This window comes from Priapulus caudatus, unplaced genomic scaffold, assembly GCF_000485595.1.
Source record: "Priapulus caudatus unplaced genomic scaffold, Priapulus_caudatus-5.0.1 Scaffold132, whole genome shotgun sequence".
Taxonomy (NCBI): domain Eukaryota; kingdom Metazoa; phylum Priapulida; class Priapulimorpha; order Priapulimorphida; family Priapulidae; genus Priapulus; species Priapulus caudatus.
This window is the reverse complement of record NW_014577193.1, coordinates 110,943-127,375: the sequence shown is the minus strand read 5'-3', so window position 1 is coordinate 127,375 and position 16,433 is coordinate 110,943. Positions and strand designations below refer to the sequence as shown.

Here is a 16,433-nt window from a genome sequence, read left to right as displayed (position 1 = left end):
GATGTGTAAGTACACCAAGTTTGGTCACGCTAGGTCAATTAGGGGTCGAGTTATAGAGCGGAAGGGAAATTCTCTGCGGCGGACCGAGCGGCGGCGGCTGGGGAGACATGAAACCATAGTATCCCCGCCAACTTCGTCGCGGGGGATACAATTACTTCACGAATCAGAGATCAATATCAGGACCAGTGACCACCATAGATCAATACTCAGTACAAATAACTTCACGAATCAGAGATCAATATCAGGACCAGTGACCACCATAGATCAATACTCAGTACAAATAACTTCACGAATCAGAGATCAATATCAGGACCAGTGACCACCATAGATCAATACTCAGTACAAATAACTTCACGAATCAGAGATCAATATCAGGACCAGTGACCACCATAGATCAATAATCAGTACTAATAACTTCAGGAATCAGAGATCAATATCAGGACCATCATGGACACATCGTCACTACGAGTGACGTTACGAATCATTACGTTTTCCAACAGTGAGACTACCAGCGATCAATAGCCAATGCCACCGACTTCATTAATAATAATAGGTTAACAATAACAGGACCGAGATGAATAAATAATCAGTACCAATGACCGAGACGGATAAATAATCAATACCAATGACTTCACGAATAATTTATCAACAGCAGGATCACCATGAACCAATGATCAAAACCAATGACTTCAAAAATCAGTGATTAATACAAATTCAATCACACATCACTGACCAATACCAACAGCCATTAGAAACCCTCCAAAAACAAACTGAAGAATTTTAGGATCTAATGGGTTTCCTATCGGATCGCAGAGATCTGCTCTATATGCCGTTCATCTCAAAAACAAAGATACTAACTTACTATTCCACACTTACCGTCAATAGGCGGGTCTGCCTGTACAGCATCATTCGGATAGAATGTCCCATGGTTCCCTGTACCAGCGGGTACAAGAGAACGGCACAAATAATAACAGCACTATAAGTCTCAAACGCTTTCGCGAAAATCTCGCCGTCCACTCTCACGAGGCGGGGCCGCCGGCAGCTGCGGTCGTCTGCCTACCAGATGCGTTACCAAGACGATGTGAACGCGCGCAAGCAGACGGACGGTGCAAAAGGCTCGCACGAGCGTGTGAGTTAATGTTCCTCGGCTGACTGACTTGCCAAGCAGACTGCCAAGCAGACTTGCCAAGCAGACTGGCCGTTCCACTTTCACTGCTTCTGCCAGCACGTACTGCCGTTCCGTGGTTCCCCCAAGGCTGTTTACATAACATTTGTCGCGTAGAGACACCGAGCCACCGAGAGAAAGGGAGATAAGGAGCAAGATAGATAGAGAGGGCGAGAGAAAAGCAGAGAGAGAAGAGAGAGCGCGAGTAGGAGAGAGGTGGGGAGAGTGAGCGAAAAAAACATCATCGTGTGAAGGTTGCCTTGCTTTTAGCTTGAACAGCTTCAACTCTACTACATCTGTAGAACACGTACATCCCACAGATTCATGCAAGATCCAAACATGTAATGACCCACATTGTGATTAGTTATTATTATACTATAACTGTCTGCTGGTAGCATCTTCGCGCCAAGCTGGCTAGCTGCGCCCCACCCCCACCACCACCCCATCCCGTCCACACACCAAGATATATATATATATATATACCAAGAGACAAGGAGACTGAACAGCTAGTGTGATAATTCCACACCTAGAGATGTTTACGTGCGTAGACACAACGCTGAGAGGCGATCATCCCCGGCTGGCATGCGTAACAAGACAGAACACTTGTCCAGCTGAGCGAATGAGTGGGTGCAACACTGGCACCCAGGTGAGCATTGTGCAATAACGCAGCGAGCATACGGGTAATCACACGACACACGCATGCACCAGTGATCATCGAACTCTCTTCAAGCGCGCAGGCTTTACATTTAGGAAACCACTGCGAGAAAGATTCAAGGATGCAGTAACAAATGCATGTGCGCCAGATATCGCAGTAAAGAGAGCGATTTGCTCCGAAAAACCATCAAAGCCTAACGGCAAACAACTACCACGGATGCAAAATACTACCAGGGAGTGCGGAATTTGACATGTAAACTACCTTTGAATGATGATTCTCTATATAGGCAATTCATGATCCAATGACGTTCAATAGAATGATGCAAAACAAAATAGTTATACTGTATAAATAAATCTTATCACCGGATGATGGCGAAGATTGACGAATATAGGCCATGCATTTCGTTTGAAATGCATAGATGCAATAACAATACATAAAGATTTTATTTCTATTCCTAATACTTGAGTGACATCTTTGAACATGGTATACATAGAGCAGACTTACCTCCGAGTAATTCACGCTGGTTCTGCTGGTTGTTACTGATCGCCCCTTCTCCCTCTGCATCTTCTGCACGAGGAATAGCATGGCTTCACTTATTGTGACACAGAACCTAAGATATAGAAAGGATTGTAATTGTAGCCGATTTAATAGTTTGCGACGAAAAAGCGTATTCAGTGTGCCTAGTTATAGCAATGTGGATTTAGCAATAGATATGGGATAGAGAATGTATACATTTTTAATTACACAAATTAGAACACAAGTATACAAATTCAAACATGAAAAAGTGATTTTTTCATAATATCACGCAGGTATTTAATTCACCAAAATTAGCAACGTCAGTAGCACAATAAATAGAGCACTATACCACAGTCAGTAACACACCACTCAAAACTAGAGACGACAGTTTGCATTTTAATTAAATTTACAATTATTATCAACAGCACAACTATTATTTCACAGGCGTTAATGGATTTTTTTTAAAGTTTTGCCACGCTCTGCACAAGTATCTGATGCTATATGGCGCGGTACGTCCACGTGGCTCCGTCTTTAGGCACGCCTTCTCACGTACTCTCGTCGCACAAGCAGTGTCAAGCGACTTATCACGTTAACTCAAATATTCTCCCGTAAAATTTCATGTAAAACAATGATCGCAAAAAGTCGAAAATCCGGAAATTTCAAACACGGTTTTAGTAAGCTTCATGTGGTCATTATTAGGCCACCGCATGAATGCACCCGAAAGCAGCCAACTACACATGCGTATAGAGCAAGAAGTCTAGTTGCACATAACAACGTGAAATATTTCTGTCCGTTGCCTGAGGCAGGTGATAGATACTAAACGCAACTGTTCAATGGACTTTGGACCCGAGTTATGTCTATACTATCCCAAATAATCCCCGTAAGCCTGTTTGTCGAACGGCATCTAAGGGATTTGTACAAACAACTACGCCGCCACGTTGAGCTACAAATAACGTTATGCGCGTTCAGCCATAATACGTGTGCAACACAGACCATCTGCCTATATTTTTTAATTGAACAATACAAGCTAATCTAGTACAGGTAGGCGTGCTGACTGAATAAATGGACATGATACAATAATTACTTGGGGTGTAGTTATACCCTATACAACACCCATGTTGCAGTTATACAAATGTGTTTGTACTTTATCATAACGATGGGTATTGTAGGATATGCGGTAATCGATTATTTGAATACAGTGTAGGCCTACATGCATATATGCAAAATTAGGTTTTACTATCTGGATGTATACCTTCGTCTTGATTAACTACCATATTGTCTGAAAAAATGACTGACTGACTCGTTCAATTGTAAAATATTCGTTACAAGATATTCGTTCAATTGTAAAATAACAAGTCACATGAGCATAGCGTTTTTCTTAGTTCAGACAGGTACTACTGGTACTGACTGTGAATTCCAATGTTCAATGTCCAATGTTTGTCTATCTGCAGGATCACATGACTACAAACTGTCATTTGATTGGCTGAGTTATTCCAAACCTCAGCAAACTCGAGCAAACTAGTTTGTCAAGAAGGTGCACGGCCTAACTTCTGCAAACTTTGCAAACTAGTTTGCCGAAGTTTGTCAACTGGTCTACACTGGCAAACTTTGGAAAACTTTTCTTGCCAAACTCGGAGTTTGCTCGAGTTTGCAAACTAAAGTTTGCTAGTGTAGACAGGGCTAAGTTTGCTAGTGTAGACTATATTTCAAGTAAATTATTACACCATTATTACATCCGACCTATTCTAGACCTATCCAGCATGCCGGCAATTACACGTGTGGCCGTGATCGGGGCAGGAGCAGCCGGCATATGTGTGTCGCGATTCCTAGCTGCCAGACGTGACATCTTTGACCATGTCGTCTACGAGTTGTCAGAAAACATCGGTGGAACCTGGGTCTACACTGACAGGACGGGGAAAGACGAGCATGGCTTCAACATTCACTCAAGCATGTACAAGTACTTGCGCACCAACTTCCCAAAGGAACTAATGGGCTATCCTGATACAGACTTCAACCCCGACCTGCCATCCTATGCGAGTCACTGGGATGTTAAGGATTACCTTGACGACTACGCACAAAAGTATGACGTGCTGGATCATGTACAGTTTTCTACTGTCGTCACAAAGGTTGTCCCGGTGGGAAATACGGCAAATGCGAAATGGGAGGTAACAGTGCGCCACCTACAGACGGATGTGGAGGAGAAACACGTTTACGATGCCGTGTTCATCTGCAACGGACACTACTCCGTGCCGCGGATGCCGGACCTCCCTGGTGCAGACACCTTCACTGGCAAAATCCTCCACAGTCACTCTTACCGGGAGCCAAGTGTCTTCGAAGGCCAGACGGTGGTGTGCCTTGGTGCTGGTCCTTCCGGGACCGACATCGGACTAGAGGTCGCCACTGTAGCGAGTCACGTTGTGCTCAGTCACAACAAGACACCATTCGTCTGTCCGTTGCCTGACAACCTCGAGCAGTTGCCTGGGATTGAGCGGCTAGAGGGTGACACCGTTGTGTTTATCGGTGGGGCGCGACGGCGTGCTGATGTCGTGCTCTTCTGCACTGGCTACGAGTACACCTACCCATTCCTCTCATCAGCGTGCGGGGTCGTCGTTGAGGAGAAGATGCGTGTAACGCCCATGTTCAAACACTGCATCAACATACACCACCCATCGATGTTTTTCATTGGCCTGCCCATTCTGTCGTTGCCATTTGTCATATTCCACTACCAGGTACTATTTGCACTTGCCGTGCTAGAGGGAAAGGTGACCCTGCCTACGAAAGATCAGATGCTAGCTGAGGAAGAGGCTGACCTGCAGAAGAGACTCGTGATGGGTTGGAAGAGGTCGTATGCCCACAAGATGGGTGGCGATTTTCAGGAAGAATACTTGGCCGATCTAGCTAAGCTCAGTAAAACCAAGCCATTTCCTGCAGTAAAAAATTCTCTCTACAGATTCAGCCTGGAAATGTGTTTTACAAATTTAATGACTTTCAAGAAGATCACCTATGAATTGCTTGACGAAGAAATATTTAAATTTGCCCAGGCAGAAGGGTGAATAAAGGTTTATCTGTACCTAAATGCATCAATTATACCATAAACAAGTCAGTAGAGGGGGAATTTGCATCCTTCTCGTGTGATGATGAGTTGATTGAGATTTGCTACGCATTGATGCAGCTGCACTAAATTAATATTGTTTAAATTATTATGTTGTTAAAGAGCTTTAACCCGTGTGATATCATACTTCATATCTGTACAAATTATATTCACAACTGCAAAATATCCCATCATGTCGCCACGATCCCATTTTTCACGTACGAACTACTGCTCAGCAACGGTACAAACAGTTAATACAGCACTGATCCACACGACTCAATCAAAGATCGTATAATAATCTGATAGGATCTTTGACTCAATGACCATCGTGCGATCAGCATGGTCACCCGATAGACTAACAATATCAAGACACGATACGCAGGATATAATCAGACAATCCTCTGTTACCGGATACGAAATACTGTCACCTGGCGTTTGGTGCGTTCTCCTGCTGAACTCTTGATTATTAATCATAAAAGTGTCACACGAAAGCAAGTCACTCTCAGATGATTGAGCGCTACGAACAGGCATCATCAAGCAGGAGGGTATGCCAATCTTCACCTGGCCATGGTAAACTTTATGAAAGGTTATAAGTTCTGCATGGGGTTATAAGTTTTGCATGTTTTGCCACTCACTGAATTACGTGAAATTTAATTTTGTTTCTGGATCATTTTTCGCTCCCACCGTGAAGGCAGGACAGCGATGCAGCAACTAGAAAAACACCAGAGTGAAATTAAACAGTCTTGAACTTTATTCATACAATGGATAACTTTTATTTACGGTTATAAGAATAACATAGGCTGAGAATATCTATATACGTTAACATTTATTTCAATTCGTCTAACATATATGTATATCTTATCTACGATCTATATGTCTAAAATCTTGTAGTTCCCGGACGAAGGCCGTAAGATCCTGTAGCTCCCGGGCGACAATCGATGCGCTGTTCGTTCATCGTCTGTTGATGTCGTTTCTCGTTCGTATTGATTGATGCGTTGCTCCTCGAATAGGTCGAAGCGGTGTTCGAATCGTGACCAGGACCCCCATTTATTGTTCGTTATACCTTCCCGTTGGTTCCTCTCGTCGTTGTAGCTGCACAACAGAGCTTGTGGCAAGAAACTCACTAACTAGTGGCCGAACTGCCCATTCTCTTACTAATTACTAATTAATTGCCCATTACTGGTTGCTCTTCTGACCTCATGGACGAAAACCGACCCTTTACTTGCGGACCGTGACTCTGACTGATATAGCAGGCTGGCTGGCAGTACCACCCAACTCCACGCAAGTGGCGTAGGTGCTGGCCGGTGCTGGCCGGTGCTTGGGCGGCGCAGACGTCCCAAGTGTCCCGGTCTCACCGGGATCCTCCCGATATTACACGCTGCTCCCGGTGCCCCGGAAGCGAATTTTTTTATCCTACACGTTATATCTATTGGGCTCCTCTGATTGGCTGCTTTGATTTGACCACACCATAGATAGTGTTTGGGATACCATAGATAGTATATAAGCCGATTCGGTTTATTGTTAGTGTTAGGGTTCGGGTTCGGGTTCGGGTTGGGCTTAGGGTTAGGGTTAGGGTTAGGGTTAGGGTTAGGATTTTTGCATCATTCCTTGATATACGGAAAGTCTGATGCGAAAGTTGATATGCGCATATCAAGCGCAATGATATGTGTAGGAAAAAAAAATTTGCACCCCGGAATGAGTCCAGAAGCTCCCGGTCGTAACAATTTTCAGCCATATGAAAATTTACATCAGTAAATTACTAAATTTGCCGTTGTTGTTGATGTACTTTGATTCCAGCGAACAATAAAAGGCCACAAATGTCAAGCATTAATGTGATGCAATGTGTAATATACTCATATAATAATAAATAAATGTGAACCCATAAATTAACATGAATTTGCATTTTATTTTACATGTATACTTTGTAAAAAATGGTGGTGTGCCGCGACAAACACATATCGCAGCCCGCCACAACTTTTTCCCTGTTTTTGCGCACTGCGAAAAAACGGCGATGGACCATTATCACAAGTGCTCCCTTTCTTGGATTTTCCCAACTTGGGACCTCTGGCGGTGTAGCCTCCTGACTGGCACACGGATATCTCCATGCACCCACGTGAGGCAGGTGCTGGCCGATATTTGGCCGACCGAATGCCTGGCAGACGGGTGGTGCAATCCCCTGCCTTGCACCTGGGCGGTGTTACCTCCTGCATCGCACTGGTATCTCTTGTTGGGGAACTTTTTATACACGAAGTTTTAGTCGTTGCTAATTTAATAGCAAGCCAGGATATTCTCTGTCTACTAAAATTTCTTGTGAGTTTAAATTATTTTACCATTTATTATTAATCCTACCTGCTCCTTTACCTGTCCTCCACATTACCTGTACAACCAAGATGGCTGCCCCCGTGTTTGCTATATAATATTGCAACGATCTTTATCATATATTTTATCATCCTGCCCATATAATTCCCTTCTGTTAGATTCAGTTAGTGTGGTTTGGTTTATTACATATCCTCCCACTAATAATATCCACATAATCCCACATAATCTCCACACTAGCATGATAACTAAACCTTTGAACCCGAGTTACGTCTTTACTTGCACTTCCACGCAGAGGCGCCACAGCTCATGTTATTAGTATTACGTCTCACGTTAAACTAGTGCTGCATATTTTCCTGCGTTTTGTTTGGTCCAATCACGGTAAGCGTTATCGTTAGGGGATCTTTGGGTATGTCATGTTCTTGGGTGTAGGTTCAGGGGGACAATGGGTAAGGAGACATTCACACAGAGGGTAACTTTCATCTACAGTATGCTTTCATAGGAGCTTTATTGTTGACGCTATTATATGCACCCTTGCTCATTCATACATTCATGGTTTGCTAGGGACTACAAACACTGCCAGTCTTTATTAAAAACACAAGTGACACAACAGGATAGGATATCGTATCCCAAATAACCCCGTGAGTCTATTTGCAGAACACTATATGAAAGATGTGTAAAAACTAATAGTTATTCCACCACGTTGAACTAAAATTAACTTCATGCTGCCACCTATATCAGCCATAATACGTGTGCAACGCCCACCATCCGCCCATATTTTGTTAGTTGAACAATCCAAGCAAATCTACTACAGGTAGGCATGCTGAATGAATGAATTAATGTACATGATACAATGATTGCTATACCCTACAACACCCATGTTGTAGTTATACCAATTGATGGCAATGTGTTTGTATTAACCATGGATGTTGTAAGATATACGATACTAGATTATTTGAACATATACTTGTGCAAAATGAGTTTTCACTCTCTCTATTGTTTATCCTCGTCTTGATAACTAAAATGGCTGATTCTCTTACTGGTCCAATTGTAAAATTATAAGTTACATGAGCATAATGTTTTTCTTAGTTCAGACAGTGTTAGTCTTGTGTCTCAACTAGTAATATTACACCATTTTCATCCCATCTATTCTTGACATATTCTATTATACTCTAGAATCTAGTCATATTGGATCCAGCATGCTGGCAATTACACGTGTGGCCGTGATCGGGGCGGGAGCAGCCGGCATATGTGCGTCGCGATTCCTAGCTGCCAGACATGACATCTTTGACCATGTCGTCTACGAGTTGTCAGAAAGCATCGGTGGAACCTGGGTCTACACCGACAGGACGGGGAAAGACGAGCATGGCTTCAACATTCACTCAAGCATGTACAAGTACCTGTGCACCAACTTCCCAAAGGAACTAATGGGCTATCCTGATACAGACTTCAACCCCGACCTGCCATCCTATGTGAGTCACTGGGATGTTAAGGATTACCTTGACGACTACGCACAAAAGTATGACGTGCTGGATCATGTACAGTTTTCTACTGTCGTCACAAAGGTTGTCCCGGTGGGAAATACGGCAAATGCGAAATGGGAGGTAACAGTGCGCCACCTACAGACGGATGTGGAGGAGAAACACGTTTACGATGCCGTGTTCATCTGCAACGGACACTACTCCGTGCCGCGGATGCCGGACCTCCCTGGTGCAGACACCTTCACTGGCAAAATCCTCCACAGTCACTCTTACCGGGAGCCAAGTGTCTTCGAAGGCCAGACGGTGGTGTGCCTTGGTGCTGGTCCTTCCGGGACCGACATCGGACTAGAGGTCGCCACTGTAGCGAGTCACGTTGTGCTCAGTCACAACAATACACCATTTGTCTGTCCATTGCCTGACAACCTCGAGCAGTTGCCTGGGATTGAGCAGCTAGAGGGCGACACCGTTGTGTTTATCGGTGGGGCGCGACGGCGTGCTGATGTCGTGCTCTTCTGCACTGGCTACGAGTACACCTACCCATTCCTCTCCTCAGCGTGCGGGGTCGTCGTTGAGGAGAAGACGCGCGTAACGCCCATGTTCAAACACTGCATCAATATACAGCATCCATCCATGTTTCTCATTGGCTTGCCCACGAATGTGGTGCCACTGATCATATTCCACTACCAGGTGCTGTTTGCACTTGCGGTATTAGAAGGAACGGTAAAACTGCCCACGAAAGATCAGATGCTAGCTGAAGAGGAGGCCGAGCTGAAGAAGAGGTTTGCGATTGGTTGGAAGAAGTCATATGCTCATAAGGTGAATGCTGACCTTTTAGAGGAATACTTGGCGGATCTAGCCAAGCTTGGTGCAGTCAAGCCATTACCTGCAGTAAAGTCTGCTATCTACAGATTTAGTCTGGAAATGATTTTTACACATTTAATGTCTTTTAAGACGTTCAACTATGAATTAATTGACGATAAAAACTTTAAACTTGTGAAGGCAAAATGATAAATGGAAGTAAACATATGAACGCATTAATAAACATTGTAGAGGGAGAATTTGCACCCTTCTTCTTGTGTAATGATAGTTGACTGTGATGGATGGCAATTTGCTAAATGCATTGATTAAGGTCAACCAAATTAATGTTGTAAGCTAGAATTTTATTCTGTGTAATAAGTATGGTTCACCCATGGTATGATGTACAAATAATACAAAACTACAGAAGACCCATCTTGCCCCCCACCCACTTCTCATTTATAACCACTCTGTGAAGCTACATAGTTAACACAATATAGGTTAAACCAACTAAGACTTGCTGACCTGTAGCAGGGTCACCATTATCGACCAGGTCATATAAAGGCAGTAATCCTAGCTCAAGGTTCGACATTAAGGGCAGCAAGCAGCAGTTTTGCTGCTTACAAGGGTTAATTTGCTGGCTGCTCTCAATGTCGGCAGCAAATACTTGCTGCCAAGAATTTCCTTATAAACCATAGTAAAAGCAGCAAAGATTCTGCCTGGGTGAGTAAATTTGCTGCCTGCCCTTTTCTCTGGCAGCAAGCAAGTACTAACCCTGCTAGCTGCTCATTAATTAGCATAGGAGAAAGCAGTATATAAACCAGGGACAATGGAGTTACAACTGCAGCAACAGGAGGATATGTTATACGCAACTTGTACATGTGTTGATTCTAGCAGCAAATCATAATGCATGCCACCAGGGAGAAATTTACTTTTTTTCACAGCTCTTTTTCAAGTTTGTGGGGAAAATAGCTTTCGTCAAAAATTTTACGGGAGCTATTTCGAGCATCACGGGAGCGATTTCGGAAGTTTGAAGAGCGAATTGCTCATCGCTCCCGTGTATTTATTACCCTGCATGCCACACTAGCATCCAGGTGGGAACTGTAATAACTAAGGCAGCTCACATAGGTAATCACCCGACACACGCATGCACCAGTGCTCACTGAAATCACCCAGGCTTGGGCGCAGGCTTTACATTTAGGAAACCACTGCGAGAAAGATTCAAGGATGCAGTAACAATTGCATGTGCGCCAGATGTCTCAACAATGAGCGATTTGCTTAAAAAAAACACCAGATCCTAATGGCGCACAGCTACCACAGATGTAAAACACTGCAAGTGCACATGTAATTTCACATGAATACTATGTTTACATGAAGATTCATTATAAAATATATTTATGAGCCAATTTAAAATGTATGTAAGTATAGATAATAAAGCAGGCAGCATTCTACATCTATTTAGATTAAATATTATATAAATTGTGATTATTTTTGTAATTAAAACTTATTACCTGGTAACTCTGAAGACCAATAACTAGCTAGACACACTTTATTTCGTTTGAAAAGCTTAATTATACATGTAAGCAACAGTAAATAATAACATGTTATTACCTACTCTTAAAGGGAGAGTTTACTCTAGGTTCTAGGGTTATTTTCAGCTAATTTAGGTTATAATTACGCTACATAAAAAGTTTCATGGTTCAATCACCATTAGAAATTTTTTTTTTTAATGTTTAAAACTAACGACTACAGTTTTGATGTAGCAGCGACGGTGGCGCCACTCAAAGCGTCACATCTGATAAGTTGACGCAAAATCACTTCAGGCAAGGGCCTACGAGACGAGTGTGTTTCTCTTATTATTCATTTAAAAAGCAAAAGGATTGCTAATCATCCTTCATAAACGACATATAGTTCAGTTGATACTATGGATAAATGTTGCCTAAAAATGAATATCGTTCGGTTAAATAAAGCATTTAGCGTATAATATAATGCTACTTTTGTGATTAGCCGTCGCGTCTGTAACGTCTGCAATATAAATTGTCAAATACGCAACTTTTTTCGGGGTGGCAGGCACGGTCCGTGGGTGTCATGGCGCCGGTTCAATTTCGTAGACGTTGAGTCTGATTAATTATATAAACAATTAATTAGGTAAATCTGGCTAACAATACGTGTGGTGATAGACATGTGTGTATACAGTAAAGTTACAGTTGTATGCAGAAAAAATCCTAGAGGCTACTGTCCCTGTTAAGTCAATTAAATAGTCCAGGGCTTCTCCCACAAGATGAAATTGAAACAGGGGGAGGGGAGGGGGAAGGAGAGGGTGGGGAGGGGAAGGGAACTAGGGGGTCGGTGGGCCTATGGTCGAATCGAGCTTTTGGCAGCAAGACAGTCCGCACCTGCAGCTACAACACAACGCATCTATTGAATATAATATTAAACAACCATTATATTATAGTTATATATAACTTACTATAACAACTATAGCGTACGGCGGGCTATAACAACGTAAAAACTTATATATATAACGCTTGTATATATATAGTCAATGAGATCGTGTGTGCTGCTGTGCTGCCCAGGTGGGACTTGCTTTCTTGCTTGCCCAGCTGCGCGAGTCGAATGGGGAATTGCTGCGAGGTGGCCCTCATGTGCAGTAGCAGCAGCGCTCAAAGCTGACTCACTCGGCCGTTTCCTCATGTAGCATTCCCATTAATAAAAAAAAAAATAATTAATAATTGTTTTTTAATTGGGGCAGGAAATAATTTAAAACGTGGCGCAACGATTGGAAACGCGGGCGAGGGGAGGGGGGGAGTTTTCCCAAACGGGGCGGGCGCGCCCGGTTTGCGCAACGTAGGGAGAAGCCTGAAAACATATATATACCAGTTTCAATAATTCTTCAATTCGAGTCGTACCTCTAAACCACTAGCTGACTGCAAGATCAAGTTTGCCCCCTTACACCAGAAGCACTTGGAAGGTTTCATTAATAAAATGATGGTAAATAAACATTAAGTGTATTTACTACCAAACTGTTAATGTTTCTCCATTCTATTTCGCCTATAATTGGTAATGATGTCCCATAAATGCAGTTCAGATGCTCCTCTGCAACTCACAATTTCACCAGATGCACGCCACTGTGCACAAACTCACAGAAAGATAGGGGCAGGCAGGAAAACGTGAGCACCAAATTCGCACAACGCTCGATTCGTTTCACACCACCACAGCAAAAATACACAAACAACCGCCTGCATATTGGTATATATGCGTAGCCGAACGTTCCTTTGTTCGAATTATCGCCCTTGCGCTTGCATAGAACAGTTTATCCAGAGAATTCTAGTAAATTCCTGTGGAAAACTCCCGACTCCACGGCAATGTAAATCGGAGCAACTGCTTATTTATACACGAGTAATGGCGACGCATTGCATTCTGCGCTCTAACTAGTGCGCCCTGCTTCCGAGCTTCATGAGCTCAGCCACGCGCTTTCCAACCAAGCCAGCATGATTCGCGTAGATCTAGAAGTGCTGTTGTACACGCCACTTCATTCATTGCCCAAACAAACGAGTAGCGTGGTTAGAAAGTTTCGAATAATAAAAAGGTACTTAATTGCTTCCATTTACATTGCCATGGAGTGCGAGTTTTCTGCAGGAATTGACCAGATATCTCTGGGTAAATTACGTTTTACCAAATCGTAAGGGTGATTTGGTAGGATTACACATGGCGGTGCGTACAGATTAACATCACGTACGTGTGAATCCATGGGTATACCCTTAATGGCGCAGTGGCCTAATCGCTAGAACATCCGACTCCTACACCGGGACTCCGGGTTCGAGTCCCAGCTGGGGAACTTATTTTCCCCTTTTTTCTCTTTACCTACCTCTTTAGTATACATGTATTATTTTCAATTTTTTACTTTTTACTTTTTTATATTTTATGTTTTTTATCTTTTGATTTCTTATTATTTTTTACTGTTTGGGATGGAATGGGATGGCATGCGATGGCATGGGATGGGATGGGATGCGGTGCGATAGGATGGCATGGCATGGCATGGCATGGCATGTCATGAGACGGGATGGGATGGCATGTAATGGGATGGATGGATGGATGCATGGATAGATAGATAGTTCGATTTTTTTGGGTATTTTCCTTTTAACCAAGCAGTCACCAACTCAGTAACGTCACTGCTTTCCCCGGGCAACGCCGGGTATCCCGCTTAGACATATATATATATATATATATATACAGGGCACGACAAACCCGCTTGCCGCTTGCCCGGGGCAACCAAAATTCGCCCCTGGGCAAGTAGCTTGAAATTGCACTTGCCCATTTTTTTTCATTGAATGTGTAGACATAATAGGCGCGTTCACACTGGCGCGAATTAGCGGGATGCAAATCCCGGTTTTTGCATCGCGATCGAAATACCGAGATTATTACAAGTGTGAATGCAATAATCTCACTAATAATCGCGATCAGCATCGCGCTCCAAATCGCACTTTTGACTGCGATTATTTGGAATTAGCGCGATTATTTGCGTGTGTGAATGCTCGCTCAAATAATCCCGGTATTTTCTATCCCATCATTCCAAGCGAGTGAGCAGTGAGCATGCGCAGTGCGCATCATTCCGGCAGTGAGCATGTGCAGTTCGATTAATAGAATTATCCTGTTCGGCGATTAGCGAGATATTTCCGCCTGTGTGAACAACGACACAATTATCTCGGTATTTCCATCGCGATTAGTATCGCGGTTTTTCTTGTGTGTGAACACGCCTAATGATATTTTTCTGTTTCCACCCATCCCTTGCATTGTTTTGCACAGACACAACATCGCGCTGCCATGCTGCGACAAGATTTGAATGAAAAAAAACAATGCGAATGAAACAATCGGTGGATACAGTGATATACACAACATGCACACAGCAACATGTAAACCCGGCCCCCAAGGCCAGGCATGGTCATTACGTGATCAGCGTAAATCACAAACCTCAAATGTTTGCCCCTCTACTGCAACCTGTGAACGAGGATTTTCTTTGCTGAAGTACACAAAAACAGATAAACTGTATACTGTGCTGTCAGTCTATTATGCATCTATGCATCTACATATCATACAATATCTGCATGCATGCACCGCTATATTCTCCGCGCTTACGATCCAGCCCCAAATAAACCTGAACATATTTTATTTTTTTTAAAAAAGTGGTGGGTTTTTGATAATAAACTGACACTTGAACATTTTTAAAATTTTAACAAACTGCGTGCTGTGTCCCAACATGAATATATTTCGTATACAAACTCGTATCAGCTGTTCAACTTTCTACCGTGCCGTTAAGTGAAATGCTGGATGTTGACTAGTTGGACCTTCATTTACGTTATTATTCATTTAAATTCATATTAGAAAAAACAACCTTATGTATTTCTTTATGTTTTTCGGGCAAGTGACTTTTGCCTCCGGGCAACCATGGGGAAGTGGAAATTTTTTTTTTTAGCACCCTGATATATATAATCAAGAGCGTATAAAGAAGGAGAGCGTACACCGGTCAAATGCTGAAACTATGTTGCAGTATTAGTCGAATTAATTAACTTACCGTGTTTTATTTTGACGATTCTTTATTATTGATCAGCTGTCCTACCTTGTTAATATAAAACAAACCGCATGTCCCAACGATGCCTCTACGCTGAGATAGTGAGCGCTGAAAATCTGGTATTTTCGCCGAAAACCGACTCCAGATCAGTCGGTACTGCGACTGTCTCTCGTTTTGTGCACTGTATGTTGCTTCCGGTCGCTGCTGTGTAGCGCTGACTCGATACGTTATTACTACAGCATTACTACATCCAGCGTTAAGTCATCACCATGGCAATAAATAACAAGACGTTTTTGTGGCGTAATGGCTGCGTCAATGACTGGAAATTCGAGAAAAGATGGTAGAAGGAAAATAAATTTCATTGTCAATGAATGGCGGAAACACGCGAGGTTTCCCAAAGCTATCACCAGAACGAGAGATCGACAGTCGCAGTACTGACTCATCTGGAGTCGGTTTTCGGCAAATATACCAGATTTTCACCGCTCATTATATCAGCATAGGGGCATCATAGGGACAAGCGGTTTGTTTTATATTAGCAAGGTAGGAGAGCTGATCAATAATACTGCAAAGAATCGTCAAAATATAACAGGGAAAGTTTATTAATTCGACTAATACTGCAACATGGTTTCAGCATTTCACCGTTGTACGCTCTTGATATGTGTGTGCGTGCGTGCAGGCGTGCGTGCGAGCGTGCGTGCGTGCGTGCGTGCGTGTGCGCGCGCGTGTGTAAGGTATGAGATAGACTTGACCTCGCAGTCATTGCTCAGAACATGCAAACCCACACAGTACAAACAATGAAACATACTTCAGAGCAATTCATACTGCATTACTGGCCCTCCTGGTTG

General features: G+C 43.1%; 3 protein-coding genes across 4 annotated transcripts in view; 2 read left to right on the top strand and 1 right to left on the bottom strand.

Moving 5' to 3' along the window:
• LOC106805888 (beta-1,3-galactosyltransferase 5-like) overlaps positions 1–16,433 on the bottom strand; it is a 56,252-nt gene that overhangs the window by 35,719 nt on the left and 4,100 nt on the right. The window contains exon 3 of the mRNA XM_014807658.1: positions 2,325–2,430. Within this exon, the coding sequence (XP_014663144.1) occupies positions 2,325–2,405 (81 nt within the window). The 5' untranslated portion in view covers positions 2,406–2,430. The remainder of the gene's footprint in view (positions 1–2,324; positions 2,431–16,433) is intronic.
• Positions 4,097–5,389, top strand: LOC106805887 (flavin-containing monooxygenase FMO GS-OX-like 2). The gene has a single exon (XM_014807657.1). The coding sequence runs from the start codon at positions 4,097–4,099 to the stop codon at positions 5,387–5,389; it is 1,293 nt and encodes a 430-aa protein (XP_014663143.1).
• Positions 7,809–10,285, top strand: LOC106805904 (flavin-containing monooxygenase FMO GS-OX-like 2). 2 transcript variants are annotated; one of them, XM_014807672.1, is made up of 2 exons: positions 7,809–8,124; positions 8,920–10,285. In XM_014807672.1, exon 2 carries the CDS (start codon positions 8,943–8,945, stop codon positions 10,230–10,232), a length of 1,290 nt encoding a protein of 429 aa, XP_014663158.1. In that variant the 5' UTR covers positions 7,809–8,124; positions 8,920–8,942; the 3' UTR covers positions 10,233–10,285. The 2 variants fall into 2 exon arrangements, with proteins under 2 accessions (XP_014663158.1, XP_014663157.1); XM_014807671.1 differs by having other exon boundaries at positions 7,809–8,557.